Source organism: Zootoca vivipara, chromosome 2 (genome assembly GCF_965207765.1).
Source record: "Zootoca vivipara chromosome 2, rZooViv2.hap1.1, whole genome shotgun sequence".
In the NCBI taxonomy this organism is placed as follows: domain Eukaryota; kingdom Metazoa; phylum Chordata; class Lepidosauria; order Squamata; family Lacertidae; genus Zootoca; species Zootoca vivipara.
In genome coordinates this window covers 86,505,002-86,526,752 of record NC_142584.1, presented here as the reverse complement: position 1 = coordinate 86,526,752, position 21,751 = coordinate 86,505,002, and the positions used below count along the sequence as shown (strand labels likewise).

Here is a 21,751-nt window from a genome sequence, read left to right as displayed (position 1 = left end):
AGAGAGAGAGGAGAGGGATGCAAACATTCTCTGTTCTGTATCAAACAGGCTTTTGGATTCTGTTTGAATTTACATTTCCTAAGTGCTGTTTTGTGGATTGCATTGCCACTGCTAGCAAAGGGACTCCATTGCATGTGTTTCTAAGAAGGGTTTGAATTAGGTTCACAGAGAGCATGAAGATGGGAAGGAGCACGCAAAGAGACAGGCAGTTGCTCTTCTCCCCCAGTATATATACTTTTGCCATCTCTGCTCAGTTTTTACATACAGTACATTTCCAGAACAATCCTTACACCCAAGGCTGCCAGATCAAACTTTTCAATATAAGAGGCTGCTTTGGAACTGTGTGGAGTTCACAATATGGGGTGTTCATTACATGCTACAAAAGCATGAACTTACAGCAGGACCAATAAGTTCTGGATAGAAAGATCCTTTAAAGCAGGATACATCTGGCAACCTTACTCCAACCAGTGGTTGATACTCAATGGGAACTCACAAGTGGAGGAATTCTGTCTATGTTATTTAGGAAATTCCTGGTGACCCAGAAGTTTCTTCTCTTCCTACTTGTTCTGCTATCTCCATGCACTCTCTGGCAGCTTGACAATCCACCCACAAGGCTCCCATGACCCAACAAAACCGAGAATCACTCGCATATGCAAAGCCTGCTGTGAGTACACATTCCAGCAAGAAGGGAGTGCCTCTGGTTTGGATCTCTTACAGCAGCTGCCCTAATAGGTCCCCCAGATTTCACGGCTACTCTATGATTTCCCAAGACAACATGGTAACACTGGGCGGGGATGTTGTTATCATAGTCTGTTATGTAATAAATCCTCCTCAACCCAATTAATGCACCACTTTCTGATGCTGCTGTTGTTTATTACAAGAGTGGGAAACTTCTTAAACTGGAGGGCCGCATTCCCTCTTGACCAACCTTCTGAGGGACACATGCCAGTCAAGCAAAAGCACTCGAAGAGGGTGTGTAAGCCGGAGGGACTAGGCCCAGTGAGAGGTGTGGTCTATAGAGGGGGCAAAGCCTGTGGAGAATCTCAAGGGCCAGATTCAGCCCTGGGCCTGAGGTTCCCCACCCCTGCTTTATTTGGTTTATTTGGCAGTATGTCCAACTCTGTTCAACAGGGCTCACTCCCAAGTAAATGCACATAGGACTTGCAGTCCTAATTATTTATGTATTCTTGCATTTCCCTCACCTCCATTCAAAGCACTTGATCAGGAAACAGTGCCATTAAAACTAATTACACTATAAAACAGATTCCAATTAGAATGCAAAATGCCACACATTTGAATTTCCACATGCCACCTTACTGCTAGTCGCTTGCGGTAATCCATACTGTAACGTCTCAGAGCGCTTTCTGAAAATGCCACAGACGTAACTCTGAGAGATTAAAATCAGGTTTGTGAAGGGATTTTAATATCCCATGTATCTTACATATCCCCAAGGCCTTGTTTACATGCCGCTATTGCGTGCAGACAACATTTAGGTTGCCTGTCCCTTTAATAGTTCTGTGGTAGTCGCCTCTTCGTCTACCCCAGGCACCCCCAAACTTTGGCCCTCCAGATGTTTTGGCCTACAACTCCCATGATCCCTAGTTAACAGGACCAGTGGTCTGGGAAGATGGGAATTGTAGTCCAAAACATCTGGAGGGCCAAAGTTTGGGGATGCCTGGTCTACCCCTTTCCCCTCTGCTAGCTGTGGGGCGGAAGCAAAATCCTTCCAGCTACAGATGGGGAAGGAGCGGAGTGTCCAAAGAGATCCTTGAAATTGTGGAACAGGAGGAGGGACAACACAGCTGCATGGCCTCCTGGTGCCCAGAACTGTTAAAGGGACAGGCAGCCCATCTTTCAATGAATACTTGGTTCATGTGAGCTGCACCTATTATCACATCCATTTCAGACGGAAAGAGTTCAGATTCAAAATGTTCTCTAGAGCAGCCACACATTTAGATGAATACACTGGGGTTTGTTTGTGTGTGTGAGTGTGGAAAACAACCACACTCCATATCCTAATTCATTTGTCTCAGTGATGTTCAAGAAGGAGATGTCAACAGGTTCAGCATCACTCTGAGCTTTGCAGAAGTACAATTTTTAAAAAGAAGAAAAAAAAGGGAAAAACTCAAGAGGGAGGGGGAGCCCCGAAGCAGCCCAATGAGGACTGAGCATGCTCACTGGCTGTGGAATTCTGACACTTGGGATGAAAACCCAGTGGGAGGCAGAGTGGACTGGGAGTGTCTGGAAAGGAAGAGACACACCAATGTAAAGGCCATAGCTGTCAAGTTTTCCCTTTTCTCGCGAGGAAGCCTATTCAGCATAAGGGAATTTCCCTTTAAAAGCTGCTATGGTATGCATTGCCTCCACAGCACTGACTTAAGTGGGCTTTAGGAAGGAGTTGTGAGGCTCTGGCAGGGTCCTTCACAAAGCTCGGTAAGAGCATGTCCGGCTTCGTGAAGGAAGTTAGAGGCCTCTAGGACTCTGTGAGAGCCCTCATGCCTCCTTCCCACAGCCGGGCAAACATTTACCAGGCTTTGAGAAGGCACCCTTCTTAACTTGATTGCTCCTTTGTTTTGGACTATAACTCCCATCATTCCTGACCATTGGGCATGCTGTCTGGGGCTGGTGGGAGCCAATAATATCCGGAGCATACCAGGTTGAAGAAGGCTTGAAGTAGGCTAGTGACTTGTTCTAATTAATCAGGTGCCAGTTTTCCTGACACTGAAGCACCCTGATATGAAAACACACACCTATCAGTTGAAAAAGAAAAGAAAAGTTTCTGGTGACTTTAACTACAGCCACCACACAGAAATCTAGCAGGTGAAACTTTGTCCAGCACAGATAAAAGCCCCCGCCCCATGCTACATATGGTTGATGCGGAGATGCTCTCAGAAGAGGGGCGGCGACAGCAGCAGTGGCCCTGCAAGGTAATTCCTGGTACAGTTTGTTCCGGTTTAAAGGTGGTGACTAGAACAAGCCCCTTAAGAATTCTCTTTTATTGTTGAGTTCTCTAATTATCCTTTCCCTCCTTCCTCACCCACACTCCTGTTTGCAAGTGAGCTGGCAAACTAAATTCAGCCCCAATGCCACCTGTTCGTAATCACGCTGGCACACTGACTTGAAGGAGAATAATTAGCAGCTGCCACTGCAGCCCTCTCAATTAAGATGCTAATCAGAAGCATTAAGAGGAAAGTGAGGAAAGAGGAAGGGAAGAAAGCAAACTTGCTCTGAAAGCAAAAAGGTCTGTTTGTGCAATTTTATTTTATGATAAGAAAGGCTAATTCTATTAAGGTAGGCAAGAAGGCACTGGCATGAGTTACTGCCATGGAAGCTGGGCTAGGCAAGTAAAAAGTCTTGAGAAAGTGGTCCAGTTAGTGCTGCCATTATTGTTTTGGCAGAGCTGCTGTGGCTCTGTAGAAGTCAACAAGTCTTTTCCAAGGATGAAGCTGCAGTGATGGAGACTGCTTTGCCAGTTGCGCAGTAGTTCAAGGCAAAAGACATCTGCCAGAGAACCCTGTTTCTCTTCCGTTTGTCCCTGGAGTATTGATCTTGTGTGAATAATAGCCTTGGCAAAGACTAGTGAAAATGACTGAATATGATGCTTTGCTAGGTTTGTGGATCGGGCGAGGCACCAAAACTTCTTATTGGCATTCTAAGGAGCTACAAGGTCCATCCTGCCAAGGCTGCCTTGAATACGCAGGCACCCAATGTGACATAGTGCTGGAGATGGAGCCTGAACCAATGAAAAAAAGTAATCTGGTGTCAGCTGGATTCAAACTGAATTCTTTATCTGGCCCTTTTATGCCTTTACTTGTCCTATGCATGGACAAAGAACTGGACAGGAAAATTCAGACCTGCCTTAAGTACCTGCCTTACAGTCGCTGTTTCTGATGTTTCATTTTTAGAGTCCTAAGCTCTTGACTTTTATTTTACTTTCTATTACTAAAAGACTAATATTCTCCGGGTGCTGCCTTACGTACCGGGCATCAACTGCAGAATAGAAACAACCCTATGCATTTCTGCTCCCTTTATCCCAAAATCTGTCTCTGTGTTTTGAGCACTAGCCTCCCCAATCTGCCTATGATTTCTGTAATACAGAGAGCAACTGCTCTTCAGTGCCACCAAATTTCTAGCCATGTGGCAAAACAAGGGCAAATGATTTTGGCTTTCTCTGACTTCAGAGAATGGTGGTAGGATCAACATAATATAAAGGGATCCATGCAGCTGTTAAACCCACCATTTTGCTCCCTCTTCCCAAGCAGGGGGATGTTATGGACTGTTTTTTCTTGGACTGAATTCATCTTTTCTCATTCTAGGGCTTATCTACACTTATCCTTTGCTCCACTTTTTCCTGGCACAAGTTCTGTGCTTTAAAGCTCTGGGTCTGAAAGCCCCACTTTGTTGTTGTTGCTCCGGAGTGTTCTCTGCAAAAACCTGCTCTTTAAAGCTGAAGCGCAACAAAAGGCAACCAGAGTTTTCTGCTGATTGCGGTTTGCTCCAATTCAGCCTTAAAGAGCAGGTTTTCATGGGGAAAGCTTGTAGGGGCAGGAGGGGTTGCTCAGACAGAGAGCATTAAATCATGGACTGTGCCTGGAAAGAGCAGAGGAAAGGGAAATGTGTGTAAGCTCCTAGTGCCCATCGACCAGTCCTAGCCACGGCAGAGAAAGCCCTCTTTATGATGACCACCAACCTGATAGAAGATGGAAATATTTGAACATTATCTGTGCTAGATCTTAATGAATAGGAAGGGATATATGGGGGGAATATGCTCACCCAGGTATCCCAGAATCAAACCATTAAGGGCTTTTTAGGGTTTATTTACTCACATTAAGATTGGCTGTTTTGTGTTCTCCTTAGCTAACTCCAGAAATCTGGACGAGCTGCAGCTTTCAAACAACTTTCAAGCCCCACATCTGACACATTTCAGGGGGTTCTAGTGCACAACAATTACCAAATCTCTCTCTTCCTAGAACAGGCTTAGTTGTTAAATCAGTGGCAGCCAATAAAACATGTTCTTGGCCACTCTCTCAACCAGGCAGCTTAAGTTCTGACTGATGTACTCCCAGACACTGAATTGGCTCTTTTGGGGGGACGGGGAGTGTTACCCTACTGGGTTATGAGAGGCTTACTGAATTGGTCTCATCAGGCTCCAGTTCTAAATTATTCAGACACCGATACTTGACTGTGTTAAGTTCCCAAGATCCGATGGCCCATTAACCTCCTTGATTTTGCACGAAAGACTGCCCATCTAAACTACTGGAGGCAAGTCTAGCTCTGCATCAGTGTGTTACGGTTTTGATTGACAAATTAGGCCTACTGGCTGATAGAGGGGTGGGAGGGAGATTAAATAGCCTAATATGGCACTGTTTCTCTTGTAAACAAAAGAAAATGAACTCATCTGTGTTTCTCTCCTCTCTCCCTGCTCCCCATCCCCAGTCTTTTCAACAGATGCTAAGGAGGAGAAACCAAAAGCTGTGAGCAAAAAACCTAAGGCAAAATCCAGCAAACGTTAAGTCTTGGATGCCAAATGAAGGACTCCCATCTGTTTGCCTTGCTCAATGCTGCAAGCGCCTTAGTTGTGATTAGGAGCTACTTCTCAACAGTGTCGAAACTTGACAGTGTGGGGAACGCTGGAAAGGGCCCAGCTTCCTGCCATGGAGGTCTGAAATATTAAACTTTTCCCAAAGCTGCAAATTGAAGCAGAAAGTGCTGGATCGGATGTTTCCGCAGTGACTTGTATTATGACAGCACGAGAGCTTACATTCCTCTGATGAGAATCTGCAGTGTGTTAAAAGTGCTAGAACCCAGTTTCGTAGGCGCAAGCTTGCATACAAGCACATGCTGTTGCGGCGATGTTGGCCAAACTCTTGGATGGAGGCCAGCCAGCGTGCCTGTGAAACTGAAGGAAGCAGCCCACTGAAGGGCAAAGATGCCAGGGCAGACAAGAAGCAGGGCATCCTGGAGAAAGCTGGCCAGTGGAACAAAGACAGCCGCCCTGGCCAGCAAGAAGCAAGTTACAAGCTTTCCCCTTTTCACGTAGTCAAGTATTCACGGGGTTCATTTGCCACAACAAAAGTAAGTTGAACAAGGTCAGCTTGCTCTGACTCCATGTTTAATTTTGCTGTGACGTCGCAACCATTCTGTAGGCAGTACAATCACATCTTATGCTGGGGTTCGTTTCCAAGAGTTCCACATATACATGAAAATCACGTGTGCCCAAATCCTTGGAGCTGCCCTCATGGCTAGTGAGCAAGAGGGAGCGAGAATCCACTGTACAGTGGTACCTCGGGTTACAAATGCTTCAGGTTACAAACGCTTCAGGTTACATACTTCGCTAACCCAGAAATAGTACCTCAGGTTAAGAACTTTGCTTCAGGATGAGAACAGAAATTGTGCTCTGGCGGCGCGGCGGCAGCAGGAGGCCCCATTAGCTAAAGTGGTGCTTCAGGTTAAGAGCAGTTTCAGGTTAAGAACAGACCTCTGAAACGAATTAGGTTTTTAACCAGAGGTACCACTGTACTGTTAGGAGGGTGTTATATCTACGGTATAAAAGGTGTTCCTATTAGGGGTGCCGACTCAGGGAGGCCAAGCCATTTTGGGGGAGGGGGACACCCCCCCACACACCCCGGAGAATTGGTAGGGCGGCTCCTCCTCCTGCCGCAGAGGGGAAGGGGGAGTCCAGGCAGCCCCTTGCCAGTGGGGGGCTCCAGAAGGAGGCGGAGGAGGAGGAGCTGCCAGCCATTGAAGCCACGCTATTTCTGCATTCAGCTCCTCACAACCTCCTGACATTGCCCGTGCAACATTGGCCTCCCAATTGCTCTTGCAAGCTGGCACCTCTGGTTCCTATACAAGAAGCATCACCATAACCTCATAACCAAGAGATGAGAGGGTGCCCAGAGCTACACAGTTTCATTATAGAAGTAAAGTTGAACTCAAGTTTCTCATCTCTAAGTTTCACCCTGCCAGGTTGGTTGACTGCCCAGAGAGTTGAACAAAGGCCCCCTCCCCCCCCGGCTGCCGCTTTGGGTAAACTAAGGTGTAAAGTCCTTGCAAAATGAAGTATTTGATTTTTGTCCTGCATTGTCTTTACTCCTGCTAAAGGCTTCCTTGAAACCTGAGTGTGGCCCCGGCTGTGATGCATTCATTTCCTCCTTTGCCCTTGTTAATTAGAACAATGATAAATGCCGTTTGGGTGAAATAGAGCTAAGCTGAAATTATGTGGCAATCTTCCAGTCCTAAGGAAAGAATGACACGGGACTAATTAACAAAACTCAATCAAGGGTTGTTCTACAAGGGCACATCTTTTAGCAGTGGAGGATGGTGTCTGCTTACCCCCCAGTAGTCTGTGCGACGTTACAGCTGAAGCTTCTAGGTAGTTAATAGGAATGATATACTGTACAGTTGAGTAGGTCAAAGCAATGTACTTAACTTGTTGAGAAAGGCAGAATTTCAGCTTCTCCCTGCCTCTTCTCTGTTTCCAGAGATCGGCAATTTTGCTGCAGGTGGAAAAATATCCACGGCTGGTTCACACATGCACGAGTGTATGTGTATGGATCTTTGCAGATCTAATGCCACATACAGAACATCCTTTTCAACAGTGTGATTTTAAATATTCAGCCAACATTAACTGTAGAGAAGCCCAGGGGTACACATGAACTCATACATGAACAAGCCTTAACAGTGCAAATGCCCCATCGCTAAGTACTGCAGAGGACAAAGGGGCTCTCAGCAATGTAGAACACTCTTTTTTTTTTTAGAATCATAGAATTGTAGTGTTGGAAAGGACCACAAGGGTCATCTAAGCCAATCCCCTGAAATGCAGGAATTGTTTTGCCCCATGTGGGGCTCAAACCCATGACTTTGAGGTTACAACTCTCATGCTCTGCAGACTGAGCTGTCCTTCAGGCTGTGCATATAGACACCCACTATGAATGGAGTCAATGGTACAACAAACTCCATTCTAAAATGGACTTTCCCCCATAAAATGATAAAGGCATCTGTGGGGTTTTTTATTCAGGAAGTAAAGTAGGCAACATAAGTCTCTGAATTAGGTACATCAGTCGAATCTGGGAGGGGTGGGATTCTGCTTGTGATTTGATTGCCGTCCCCCCCCCCCCCGACGCCACTATACATTTTGTATGGTTTATTGATGTGTTATTCTCTTCTATGTGTACTATTATCTGACAATTGACATGGGAAACTGTATTTAATGTTTCGTTGTAATAGTTTATTAAATGTTTTGTTGAAATAATTTATTAAGCAAACAAAACCTTGAGTTTGAAATATATTTAAAACAGGTACTACCGTGTTTCTCACATTTTAAGTCATGTCTTATATTTATTTTTACTCCAAAAAAACCTGCCATGGCTTATTTTCAGGGGATGTCTTATTTTTTTTGTTAAGCTTTTTAATTTTTTACTGGTATTAAGCTTTCAGAGTTTTGCTGGGTCGGGCTCGGTGCGGCGCGCGCTGCTGCCCTTGCCGGCTCCCGCTGGGTCGGGGCTTTCCCTCTCTGAGATAACTACGAGCTCTTCTCCTCCTCACCCCCCAGTCGTTACACGGCCGCCGCGCGGGCTTCCTTACCCGGGTTGCAGTGCAGCGGCGAGGGCGGCGTGGCGACGGGCGACGAGGGGGCCGGGGAAGGCTGAAGCAAAGGCAATGGCGGAGGCAGCGGCGGGTCTTTGGGGCCGCCAGCGCCCAGCGAAGGTGCAGCGGAAGGCGGCAGCATGAGGTAGCGATGCGGAGGGGGTAGGCAGCGCACACAGAACGAGTGGAGGCACGGCAGCAGCTTGGGCCGCCGGCTCTGGATGTTCTGGCCGCACACCCCGCAAGTGTCCAACAGGTTGAGCCGCGACTCTCCGTCGGCCCGGTCCGCGGGGCCTTGCCGGCTTTCAGCCTCATTTTCCCCACCCATGGCGACAGGACCGGCCGCGGTGGGCCCTGCTCCCGCCATAGGCTCGTCCATTGTTCGGCGGCGGCGGCCATTTCAGGCGCGAAACGCCTCTCACCCAATGGCCGCTTCTGTTCTCACCCTCCCCCCGGCCTGCTCACGAGCGGAGCCCCGCCCCTTCACGGCCGCTGGGAGCAAGCGACGTTGGTTGCACGTTGGTGTGATTGGCAGGCTGTTCTGGGCTTGGTCGAATTTGGGGTGGGGGATTCATTCAAGAAAGAGCCGGCAAAGACAGCTGCGTGCGCTGTGCCGAGCCCCGACTCAGCGGGAGCCGGCAAGGACAGTAGCGCGCACCGCGCAGAGTCCCGACTGAGCGGGACCCGGGAGAAACAGCAGCGCTCGGCGAGGCGCACGCTGCAAAAGCGCCATGCAGACCTGCTCCCACCACTGCTCCCACTCAGCATGTCTTATTTTTGGGGGATGCCTTATATTTTATTGCCTCCAGAAAATCGTGCCATGTCTTATTTTATAGGGACGCCTTAAAATGTGAGAAACACGGTATCTAAAATACCTCCATGTCCATTCGCCCAGCTGCATAACCTGTTTTTAATTAAAATTAGAAGCCTAACAGCCTTCTAAGAAATGCTCAGACTAGGCCTTCAGTGGGTCTCTGAGGAAATGAAATTTCAGGACTATAGAGAGCAGAGCCTGCAACTGCATATGTTGATGACGTCACCCAGACTGTAGTATCTGACTTGTTCCTCAGAGGAGCTGGAGGCAACTAAATGTATGGGGAAATGGCTGGAGTTTAAGGGACAGAAAACCAAGTAAGCGGAAGCTGCTGCTCATTTTTGAGCCTACTTGGTGGTGAGGAGAGCAACGTACTTCTCCACTACCACTGTGTCTGCTCCATGTTGACCCGTGAAGCTGCTCTGAGTGGTTGGCAGTCCATATATTTTCAGTAATTAATGTGTTTTTAGCATCTCAAAGGCTAACAAATTTATGATGGCAAAAGCTTTGGTGGAGTGAAGTCTGCTTCGTCAGACGACATCTCATTTCATGCATCTGAAGTGGACTGTAATATGTGAAAGCTTTAAACAATTTATGATGGCATGAGGTGTTTCAAGAACTTTCCTTGTTTGTGCTGCCACAGAGCAGAACAGCTACCTCTCTGAAAGTAACTGAGGCATCGCTCTTCACAAAAACCCTAAGTGTTAGTGCTGTGTTCAGAGCCCTGGGACTCCTATAAATCCTAAGAAGAAGAAGAAGAGTTTGGATTTGATATCCTGCTCTATCACTAGCTGAAGGAGTCTCAAAGCGGCTAATGATCTCCTTCCCCCTCCTTCCCCACAACAGACACCCTGTGAGGTGGGTGGGGCTGAGAGATTTTAGAGAAGTGTGGCTAGCCCAAGGTCACCCAGCAGCTGCATGTGGAGGAGCAGAGACGCGAACCCGGTTCCCCAGATTACAAGTCTATCGCTCTTAACCACTATACCACACTGGCTCTGTCTTAGGATATGTTTATTTGATGGACAGGTTTTAGAGTTTCTTCCTTGGTTACAGACACAGCTTATCTACACTTAAGCTTTGCTCCGCTGAGTGGCGGACCTACATTTTTTTTGGGGGGGGGGGGCTTCGCAACCAGCAGTGAGGTCTGGGTAACCACTGCTGCCTTCTTCAGTGGATTTGTTCCACTTGTTGTTGTTTAGTCGTTTAGTCGTGTCCGACTCTTCGTGACCCCATGGACCATAGCACGCCAGGCATTCCTGTCTTGCACTGCCTCCCGCAGTTTGGTCAAACTCATGTTCGTAGCTTCGAGAACACTGTCCAACCATCTCGTCCTCTGTCGTCCCCTTCTCCTTGTGCCCTCAATCTTTCCCAACATCAGGGTTTTTTCCAGGGAGTCTTCTCTTCTCATGAGGTGGCCAAAGTATTGGAGCCTCAGCTTCACGATCTGTCCTTCCAGTGAACACTCAGGGCTGATTTCCTTCAGAATGGAGAGGTTTGATCTTCTTGCAGTCCATGGGACTCTCAAGAGTCTCCTCCAGCACCATAATTCAAAAGCATCAATTCTTCGGCGATCAGCCTTCTTTATGGTCCAGCTCTCACTTCCATACATCACTACTGGGAAAACCATAGCTTTAACTATACGGACCTTTGTTGGCAAGGTAATGTCTCTGCTTTTTAAGATGCTGTCTAGGTTTGTCATTGCTTTTCTCCCAAGAAGCAGGTGCCTTTTAATTTCGTGTCTGCTGTCACCATCTGCAGTGATCAAGGAGCCCAAGAAAGTAAAATCTCTCACTGCCTCCATTTCTTCCCCTTCTATTTGCCAGGAGGTGATGGGACCAGTGGCCATGATCTTGGTTTTTTTGATGTTGAGCTTCAGACCATATTTTGCGCTCTCCTCTTTCACCCTCGTTAAAAGGTTCTTTAATTCCTCCTCACTTTCTGCCATCAAGGTTGTGTCATCTGCATATCTGAGGTTGTTGATATTTCTTCCAGCAATCTTAATTCCGGCTTGGAATTCATCTAGTCCAGCCTTTCGCATGATCAATTCTGCATATAAGTTAAATAAGTAGGGAGACAATATACAACCTTGTCGTGCTAGCGTGTGAAATGAGGGCAATTGTGCGGTAGTTGGAGCATTCTTTGGCACTGCCCTTCTTTGGGATTGGGATGTAGACTGATCTTCTCCAATCCTCTGGCCATTGCCGAGTTTTCCAAACTTGCTGGCATATTGGGTGTAGCACCTTAACAGCATCATCTTTTAAAATTTTAAATAGTTCAGCTGGAATATCATCACTTCCACTGGCCTTGTTATTAGCAGTGCTTTCTAAGGCCCATTTGACTTCACTCTCCAAGATGTCTGGCTCAAGGTCAGCAACCACATTACCCCTTCATGGATCAATGCCTTGTCGTGGCGAAGGGGCTTGAATAACTCAGAGAAGCTATGAGCTATGCCATGCAGGGCCACCCAAGATGGACAGGTCATAGTGGAGAGTTTTGACTAAACGTGATCCACCTGGAGAAGGAACTGGCAAGCCAGTCCAGTATCCCTGCCAAGAAAACTCAATGGACAAAGACAACAGGCATTTGTTCCACTACAGATCACATTTTTAAAAATCACCAACTACATCATAGATTTTGATTAAATTTGCTGTACTGGGTTATCTCACATGTCAAAATCACTGGTCTATCACTATGTCTTATTTTCTGCGCCTATCACTATGTCTTATTTTCGGGGTATGGCTTATATTGCACAAATGCTTAGAAATCCTACTACGACTTATTTTATGGGTATGTCTTATTTTCCGGGAAACAGGGTATGTGGTGCATGAAAAGTAAGAAAATGTGAGATGCACCTTAAAAAGCATTTTTTTTAAAAAAAAAAAAATGCAAGGTGGCCTAAAGTCACTTACAGGGCCCTTCTGGGATTAGGAGCCCTGAAGCTTAAGCCTCATTAGTTTCATAGTAGATCTGCCCCTGGCTCTTTCCAGGCCCAGGTCCACATTTAAAAGCTCTTTATCTGAGCTTTTCTTTTCCGCCCTGGAGCCTTCCCAGTGAAAACCCGCTCTTAAAGCTCAATCGGTCAATTTGGAGGAGTCATAAGTGTGGATGAGCCCTTAAATGTACTTAGCCTGGAGTATTGTGTAACCCTGGTGTGGCTCAAGAAATAGATCTGGCATAAGCTTTACAGGTAGGCCCCCATTTAATGCAATGATGAATCGAACTACAAACACTTACAGTAAGCATGCAACTGGCAGAGTCAGCGTGGAGTTGTGCCTAACAGGGCTGGGAGTTTAGGACCGGGAGTTAGGACCAAACTGGGACATGCCATTACAGGAATAAAATGCTGCATCTTCTTTGCAACATTTGTGATTGAATATTATATGCTAACTGTATCTTTGACAGTAAACTGCAGTCACAGTTCTGTGGTGGGCAAAGAGAGTGAGTTTAGCCCTGCAATAGTTCTGATGAAGCGCCTGTGGTATGGAAGTATAGCAGTTTCATGGGGGTGGGGGTGGAAGCAGGCTGGGAAATGCTCAAGCTCCCTCTCTCTGCCTGCTGGCGTACTGATCCTAGTGCCACTCCTTGCACCTGCTATTTGCTTTTTAAAAAAGAGAGGAAAAAAAGAGATAAACTCAGCATTCATCAGCAATTGTTAAAAAGAAATAACGTCACATTTAACTGCGTATACAGTAGAACCTCGGTTTACGAACACCTCGGTTTACGAATTTTCAGTTTACGAATGTCGCGGACCCATCTGGAACGGATTAATTCACTTTCCATTACTCTCAATGGGAAAGTTGCTTCAGTTTATGAACACTTCAGTTTATAAACAGACTTCCGGAACCAGACTTCCGGAACCAATTACACCCATGCTTCGGGTTAAGTACACTTCAGGTTGAGTACTCCGCTGACCCGTCTGGAACACATTAATCCACTTTCCATTACTTTCAATGGGAAAGATTGCTTCAGTTTATGAATGCTTCAGTTTATGAACAGACTTCCGGAACTAATTGTGTTCATAAACCGAGGTACCACTGTATACACATTTTGACTCATGAAACCTGGGTTACAATCATAGCTGCCAAGTTTTCCCTTTTCTCACGAGGAAGCCTATTCAGCATAAGGGAATTTCCCTTAAAAAAGGGATAACTTGGCAGCTATGGTTACAATTGCCACTCAGCCACAAAGCATGCTGAGTAACCTTGGGCGGTTTGCTGTGTCTAACCTACCTCACAGGATTGTTGTGAAAATAACAATCAGTGCCTTGTCTTGAGCACCTTACAGGAAGAGTGCAATAAAAAAACAGGTTACAATAATGAAATCAGTAACTTAAGGCTATTCAATCAGTATCAGGAAACAGAAGGCTTTTCAACCCATGCTTCCCTAGTCAAAGATTAGTGCTCCTTTGGAGAGATGTTACAAAGTGGAAAGGGGGGTGATGGAGACCTTCCACCTGCTGGGATTTCTGAAAGGCAATGGCTGTCAGTATCCACATATAACTGCCATCTTTACAGACTGATTGTGGTTTGCCCCAGCTAGAGTTCAAGTGAGAGTTGAGTGAAATTGTTTTCCTCGTCTGCAAGCTGGCTCAGTATCTTGGTTGATGCAGGTTTAATTGGACTGAGGATTGTATTCTCTTTAGGCAATCAGATTGTAATAACAGCAACCGGAGATGATCTATGTGACCTCTTCAGTATTTTAGCCAGCTGTTTGTGCTTTATAGCATCCAAGTATTGACATATACATAGGTGAAGCAATTCACAGGCCTAATCTGTTGGATTTTCTACTTTTTTGTTGCAATAGTTCAGGAGTGTTCAACATGGGAGAAATCATAGAATCGTAGAGTTGGAAGGCCCTCCAAGTGTCATCCAATCCATCCACCTGCGATGTAGGCATCTCAACAAAATCATATCTGGCAGATGGCCATCCAACCTGTTTGAAAACCTCCCAGGAAGGAGAGACCACCACCTCTCGTGGGAGTCTGCTCCACTGTCAAACAGCTCTTACTGTCAGAAAGTTCTTCCTGATTTTAGTCAGAATCTCCCTTCTTGTCACTTGCATTGGTTCGTGTCCTACCCTCCAGAGCAGGAGAAAACAAGCTTGCAGCATCCTCCATGTGACAGCCATGTGAAGATATGTGAAGATGGCAATTGTATCTCCTCTGCTTGCAGGGGGAGAGGATCAATATGATGGCTGTTGGCCCTACTTCACATGTTCAAGGGTTCCACGAGGGTGGAAGCCTGAGCAGAGACTGCCATGTGAATTATTCCAACCCTTCGTCTCCCCAAGGTGTGTACAGAGGCCTGTTGTCTCAAAAAGGACCCTTGAACACCACAGCAGGACCAAGATTATCTGGTGCCTTCCCCCTCCACACCATCATTCCTACACAGCTGGACACCCAAACAAGATTATTATTTCTGGTGTAAAATAAACGGGTGGAATCTTATCTGTCTGACGTGTCTGCTAAGGAAGCTGATGTGTCTGTTAAGGATGACCAGATGCAGAGGAGAGGACTGAAAACCTTTAATACTTGTGCAAAGGAATGAATTTCAGCAGGTTTAGCTTTTCTCACATGAACCACTTCACTGGACAATATCCTCTCTTCTATCCCATGTTTGAAGGCATAACGGTGACCATAATGTTGTCATCACAATGCACTGAGCCTCTATGGACCATTGAGTATCTGCACCTCTCAGTTACCATTATGGGTGCTTGGTCTGTGATGTGCAAAGTTAACAACCCCCAATATCTCAAGAAATGGCGATGAATGATGCTCCATAAATCCAGTGCTTGAAGTGAGAGCAGCAATTCCCACATTAAAAAAAAGCAGTTTCTTACTTTATTCTGAGCAAGGCTGGCCCTACCATTAGGCACAAGGAAGTGGCTTCCTTGGGCATTTTGATATCATGGAAGTGCAGCAAATATATTAGTCGTGTTGTTGTTGCTGCTCTTGTTCCTGTTGTTGTTCCTGCCAGGGACAGTAAGTGATGCTTGTAGAAAGGATTATTTATTTAATAGGCACCAAAATCTTTAAGCTTTTTTAAAGGTACACTTCGACTTGAAGGAGCTACCTTGGACCAGTTTGGTAGCTAACTTTTGATCCAAAACCCTGTGGCCTTGTCCATCAAAAGCATATTGTATCACTTAAAGAGTTTTTCTGCCAGATGCCACCACTAACTTTGGGATTTCTAGTGTCATTTTTCTCCTCCAATTCAGCCTTGGTGAATAAGCTGTAGGTAAAGGAATGCAGGTGGCGCTGTGGGTTAAACTACAGAGCCTAGGGCTTGCTGATCAAAAGGTTGGCGGTTCGAATCCCTGTGACGGGGTGAGCTCCAGTTGCTCGGTCCCAGCTCCTGCCAACCTAGCAGTTCGAAAGCATGTCAAGTGCAAGTAGATAAATAGGTACCGCTCCAAGCGGGAAGGTGACCTGGAAGCTGTACACCGGCTCCCTCGGCCAATAATGTGAGATGAGTGTGCAACCCCAGTCAGTCACGACTGGACCTAATGGTCAGGGGTCCCTTTACCTTTACCTTCTGTTAGGTCCAGTTGCGGACGACTCTGGGGTTGCGGCGCTCATCTCGCTCTATAGGCCGAGGGAGCCGGCGTTTGTCCGCAGACACCTTCTGGGTCATGTGGCCAGCATGACTAAGCGGCTTCTGGTGAACCAGAGCAGCACATGGAAACGCCGTTTACCTTCTCGCCGGAGCGGTAACTATTTATCTACTTACACTTTGATGTGCTTTCAAAGTGCTAGGTGGGCTGGAGCTGGGACCGAGCAACGGGAGCTCACCCCGTCGCATGGATTCGAACCGCCAACCTTCTGATCGGCAAGCTCTAGGCTCAGTGGTTTAGACCACAGCACCACCCGCATCCCATGTAAATTTACCAAGTAGGTAATTTGCCCACGGTTCTCACGTCTATCCATTATACAGCCCATAATTCATTGGGTGCAGGGGTTGTGGCCCTATTAAATCAAATTGTCAGACAAGGATATGGTCAGTTAAATTCTTCACCTGCTGGTAGCACAAGTTAGCAAGCAGAGCCCCTGGCAGATAACTGAGTGGGGGAAGGCAACCTGCAACAGGGCTGTCGTCAAGAAGTGAAATGTTGAGCCTGAAGCACTAGGAAGCCAGTCAAGACTCAGGGTTCACAAAGGGCAGAAGAATGAATAGGGAGTGGATTACAAGGGACAGAAGAAAGGAGAGGCAAGGGAGCTGTGGAGGCTAAAGGAGTGTGGGCCTGAAAGCCTACAGCAATGGTGGCGAACCTTTTAGAGACCGAGTGCCCAAACTTCAAACCAACACCCACTTATTTATCGCAAAGTGCCCAAAGTTGTTGAGCTTGAGCTTTTTTTGGGAGAGGAAGAACAGAAAAATCTCCGCAGTTCTCGCCGTCTCCCTCCCCTCCCTCCGACGTTGCTGCAGCAAAGGGGTGAGGCTGGGTTGGGCCAGGCGCACAGGGAGGCGGCAGGGGCAGGTGCCCTCCTAGCCCAGGCAGTTCAGACCCACGGGAGGCGAGGGCCTGCGGAGGATTGGAGCTGGGGGGGGGGCAGAAGGGAATGGGCGAAGCCTGGCTTGGAGGGGGGAGCTGGGAACTACCACGCAGCACCGAAAAAGTGCAGGAAAAAAATCACGAGGGCCAAATAACAAACGCTGTTATGCCCAATCAGAAACAGCCACTGCTGCAGCCAATTGAAATACAGATCAATCGCCAGCTGCCAGCAAAAAAAAAAAAAAGTTATGGGTTTAAGCAGTGGATGCACACAGTAGTGTGGGGAGGAGCGGGAGCACAAATGGAAAAACAACAACAAAACAACAACACAGATGGGCCGATGGCGTGCGTGCCAGCTGTGAGGGCTCTGCATGCCCACTCTGGCACATGTGCCATAGGTTCGCCACTGCTAGCCTACAGGGTATAAAACCCTCAAGTTCAAACCTGAGAGCTCTCTACTTTTAAGAGTGGCACCAGAAGAAGGCAATCTACCAAGTGCTTTCCCCACTCCCCTTTCCATGGCTAGAAAAAACCCCCACCTTGATTTAATTATCAAGGGGTTCTCCCAGGGCCTGGTTGTGGCAGACAGTGAAGCCCAAGAGGCTATCTGAACTGATCGGTGAATCTACTATGTAGTGATGTAGAGATATCGAACCAAGGACTGTTCCTCTAGACTGCTCCACACGGAGCAATGGATTCAAACTACAAGAAAGAAGATTCCACCTAAACATTAGGAAGAACTTCCTGACAGTAAGAGCTGTTCGGCAGTGGAATTTGCTACCAAGGAGTGTGGTGGAGTCTCCTTCTTTGGAGGTCTTTAAGCAGAGGCTTGACAGGCATATGTCAAGAATGCTTTGATGGTGTTTCCTGCTTGGCAGGGGGTTGGACTGGATGGCCCTTGTGGTCTCTTCCAACTCTATGATTCTATGATTCTATGTTTTTGCAAAGGAGCTGGAGGGAGACACAGCATGGCAAGTGGTGACGAGAGCTCCAGAGCTTGCTTATTCCTCTACACATGATAGTGGTACCTCTGCCTTCTAAGGATCCCTTCTGCTGGACTGAGGGAAGCAGGCAAGGGGAGGGGAAGACACCAGCCTAATCCTGCTTTGGTCCAATTACCCAGACCAATAGCCCACAGCTTAAGAGATTTCCAATTCAGTCTTGTACTACCCAGAACCCAAAGCCCTCTTCCTCAAGACTGGAGTAGGTAGCTGGAGTCTTCTTAAGACTCCAGTTTAGAAAACATACTTTTTAGTGGCTTCCATCGTGGGGCTGAGTGAAGTTTCATACTGAAGCTGGAATACATGATGTTCCAGTTGACTTTTGTTCCTCTCCCAAAGTTTTATGAATGGAAACACTCGGACACTAATTTGATCACCTTGTTTTATTACAAAGATATTTCTCACCAAAGATTCTGCCACTTCCATTAAACAGCAGGTAGGGGGAAAACACACCCACAAAGAACATGACAGCATTAAAAATATATTACAATGGAGTTGGGTTCTGGGCAACAACACCCAACCCTCAGCTTCTAGTTTGTAGACAATTCATTTCAATGGTTGTAGCAAATATTTGGACAAAGAATTAAATAATAAAGCATATGCCATGATACACGTATGCTGCCAAGCACATTGCTTGAAGCACACACACACACACACACACACACACACACACACACACACACACACACACAGGATATAGTAATATGTGAGGGGGATACAGAGATCGGTCCCTCTGGCCTGGTGGCCTGTCCAGACAGTGGCTTTCTGTAAACCCAATTAAGTGCTGAAACTGTGCTGATGCTTTCCAAAATTACAGCTGTCTGCACTGACTGGGCTAGGAAAAAAAACCTCTAATCCTGTCTCTGTTTTCCTTCAGCTCTCTCCTCCTCCCCACAACTGGTGGTCCAGCAGACTCTCTTTTCACATTCCTGAGTCAGCCTTCTCTGTATGCGTGTAACTGGCAGCTCTTCACAGTTCAAAAAAGAAAAGAAAAGAATGTTGAAGGAAAAAAAATCTCTTTCTAGGTTAAATGTAGCCCAGCTACATCCTTAAAGTTTCTCTTCTGCAGCCACTTTCTCAGCAAACAGTAAGCGTAATATTCTGCAATTCTGTTCCCCCCCCAAATGTCTTATATTCCTCTTTATTTTTGCACTGGATAAAATCTGTACTTTTTAATATACCAATACATAAAATCCATCATGACATGTCGGTTCCCCACATAATATACTACACTATGCATTTCTGATATACTTGACAAAGGATAACTACCCATAACAATATTGCAATCAGGGAAAATAAACTGCTCAATTCCTACCCAAGTGATCACATCTTAGCCTCATAAACTGTGGCAACTCCCCTTTAGACCTTGCCTTGGATGAGGTAGTGTAGGTTTATTTTTTAAAAAAAGCATTAATTGGCAGTTTGTGACCTTGGCATTGTCAACAGCATCAGCTGGCTTCAGTGCTCACGGTAAATCTGGATTTTGAAGGCAGCTACCTATTTTTCTAAAGAGGAATTCAGAGAGAGAGAGAGAGAGAGACAGACAGACAGACAGACAGACAGACAAGAGAGCTAGGACAACTGTGTATCTTCCTCACAGTTGAGAAAAAATAATGCTTCCTACTGTAGTCAGTGTAAAGGCATACGGGAAACAGTTAGGGGGCTTTATGTTTAAAACCAAATGATACTTTAATGATGCTGGCAAATATAGGATACTGCATTAAAGGATGTTACCTTATGAAAGAAGTTGGAGCAGGAACAGACACTTCTTTTTCCTTTTTCTTTTGTGAAGCTACCAGTGGTTTTGTGTTAAGCCAATTGTGGATTTATGGTGATCCAAGAGTTCAGCTTTGTACATTCCCTCTAAAATTGCAGGGGGCAGAACAAAGGGAAGGAAGTGCATCCCTTTGACCCCCGAAGTGTGTGTGTGTGTGTGTGTGTGTGTGTGTGTGTGTGTGTGTTCTCCTTCTTGGGGAAAATTGTTCCTGGAGCCAGATGGGCATTTAGAGGGGAATTTGTCGACTGCAGTTCAGTGTGCATAAACATCTGGGAAGCTTTGGGAAGCGGGAACAGCTGCACTGATTTGTTCTTTTTCAACATTGTCTGCTACACAATAATGATCCCTCCAGCAAGGTAACAGCCACTTCCGTTTGGGGGATAAAGTGCTTTCACATGTCTCATGACTACTTAGGAAGCAACTGCATTGTCTAGCCTGTGAGTTCCCCACCTCTTTTCAGCCTCAGATGAAGATGTGGTTATGTTTCCATGTACAGTACAAAAATAAAAGGCACAAAATACATCTAATGCAGCAGGCTGTGTACAGTAAATGGGTTCCCTGATATTTAAAGTACACAGAAGGGAGAGGGGGCACTGTTTTGCAAGGGGTGGGGAGTTCCCCTGTTGCTCCAAGGGCCTTTTGAAACCTTCATTCAGTGTTCCCTGAGATAATATATCTGCTTTTCTCCAAACCACCTCAGCATTGTTTCCATATCCTGAGCTCTGGTTTACAAGAGTCTCTCTGGGAAAATGAATAAAAGGAAAGATGGCCGCTTTGAATACGAGTCGGAGCTCTTCAGAAGGAACTACTCTACTACATTTGGCGGCGCAGGTATTGTGCCTCTGTCTGAAAGATCAAATAAATTATGGGTGCCGTGCAGTGCAGATCACATAAGGGATTTCAAGCTGTTTGGTGGCCAAACCCTCCCGTCGCCTGATGGTTCAAGGAGACTGGCCAGAGAGACGCACCATCAAGTTGGTTTCTTTATCATCACATACATACAACAGGCTGCATATTGACACACACAGATACTTTGAAAAGGTGTTCCCTAAAGGACAGTGCACTGTAGAGAAGGCCACTTCTAGACGTGGAACAAAGTCCAGATTGCCACCTATGCCTCACTGCAGCATTCGTAAATGTTGTCTTCCATGAGTGCAATCACTTGCTCAAATTTGTGCTGCAGCTGTGTGCGCCTCGTCGTGGGGTTGGAGTCCAGCGCATTCACTATCTGAGAGAAGAAGAATTGAAAGAAAGAAAAACAACACCATCAAGATTTGAGATTGCAGGGTTTGAGATCCTTGCATTCTGCCAGTGCAATCCCATGCATATCTACTCAGGAGTAAGTGCCGCTGAGTTTAATGGTGCTAATCCACCGGAAATTGTTCCAGGACTTCCAACTAACAATGGTTTCCCTGCCAAATAATTTCATGTCGTTCAAGAGCCTAAATCACACATCTGTTTAAGTCCATCTATTCCCTCCTCTCCCACAGCAACATTTCCCATAATTTAGATTCTCCACCATTCACCCTAATTTTACCCTCTTCCACATCATTTACCACCCTAATTCCTAAATAATCTGCAGGCGCTCTTTATGGAAGGGTGTCGTGTAACAGAGCTCTTAAAAAGAGCTTGCCGGGGAGCAGAGGAGTCACTTTGGGGCACAGCCGAGCTCTCACGCCCCCAGAAAGGGGTTCTTTTGGGGGGCCACGTTGCTCTCGCGGCTCTCCCCCTCCCTCACAGCACCAGGAACCTCGGAGCTCGAGGATTCCTCGCCAATCAGCACTGGTGGTAGACCGGAATTCCTCTTCCACATCATTTACCACCCTAATTCCCAAATACTCTGCAGGTGCTCTTTATGGAAGGGTATCGTGTAACAGAGCTATCGTTCTCGGTTTAAGCTCAGCCTCTTGTTTCCCTACTTTGTGAACAGCATACTGCCACTTGATTGCAAACCAGGGTTTGTAACCCTGGTTTGAATTTCCTAGAAGTAATGGAAAACAGAGGACAAGATGGTTGGACAGTGTTCTCGAAGCTACGAACATGAGTTTGACCAAACTGCGGGAGGCGGTGCAAGACAGGAGT

At 46.4% G+C, this 21,751-nt stretch overlaps 1 protein-coding gene across 1 annotated transcript in view; it reads right to left on the bottom strand.

Moving 5' to 3' along the window:
* Positions 1–18,262: 18,262 nt before the first annotated feature.
* PLXND1 (plexin D1) overlaps positions 18,263–21,751 on the bottom strand; it is a 157,342-nt gene continuing 153,853 nt past the window's right edge. Inside the window, exon 36 of the mRNA XM_060271380.2 lies at positions 18,263–20,897. Within this exon, the coding sequence (XP_060127363.2) occupies positions 20,781–20,897 (117 nt within the window). The 3' untranslated portion in view covers positions 18,263–20,780. The remainder of the gene's footprint in view (positions 20,898–21,751) is intronic.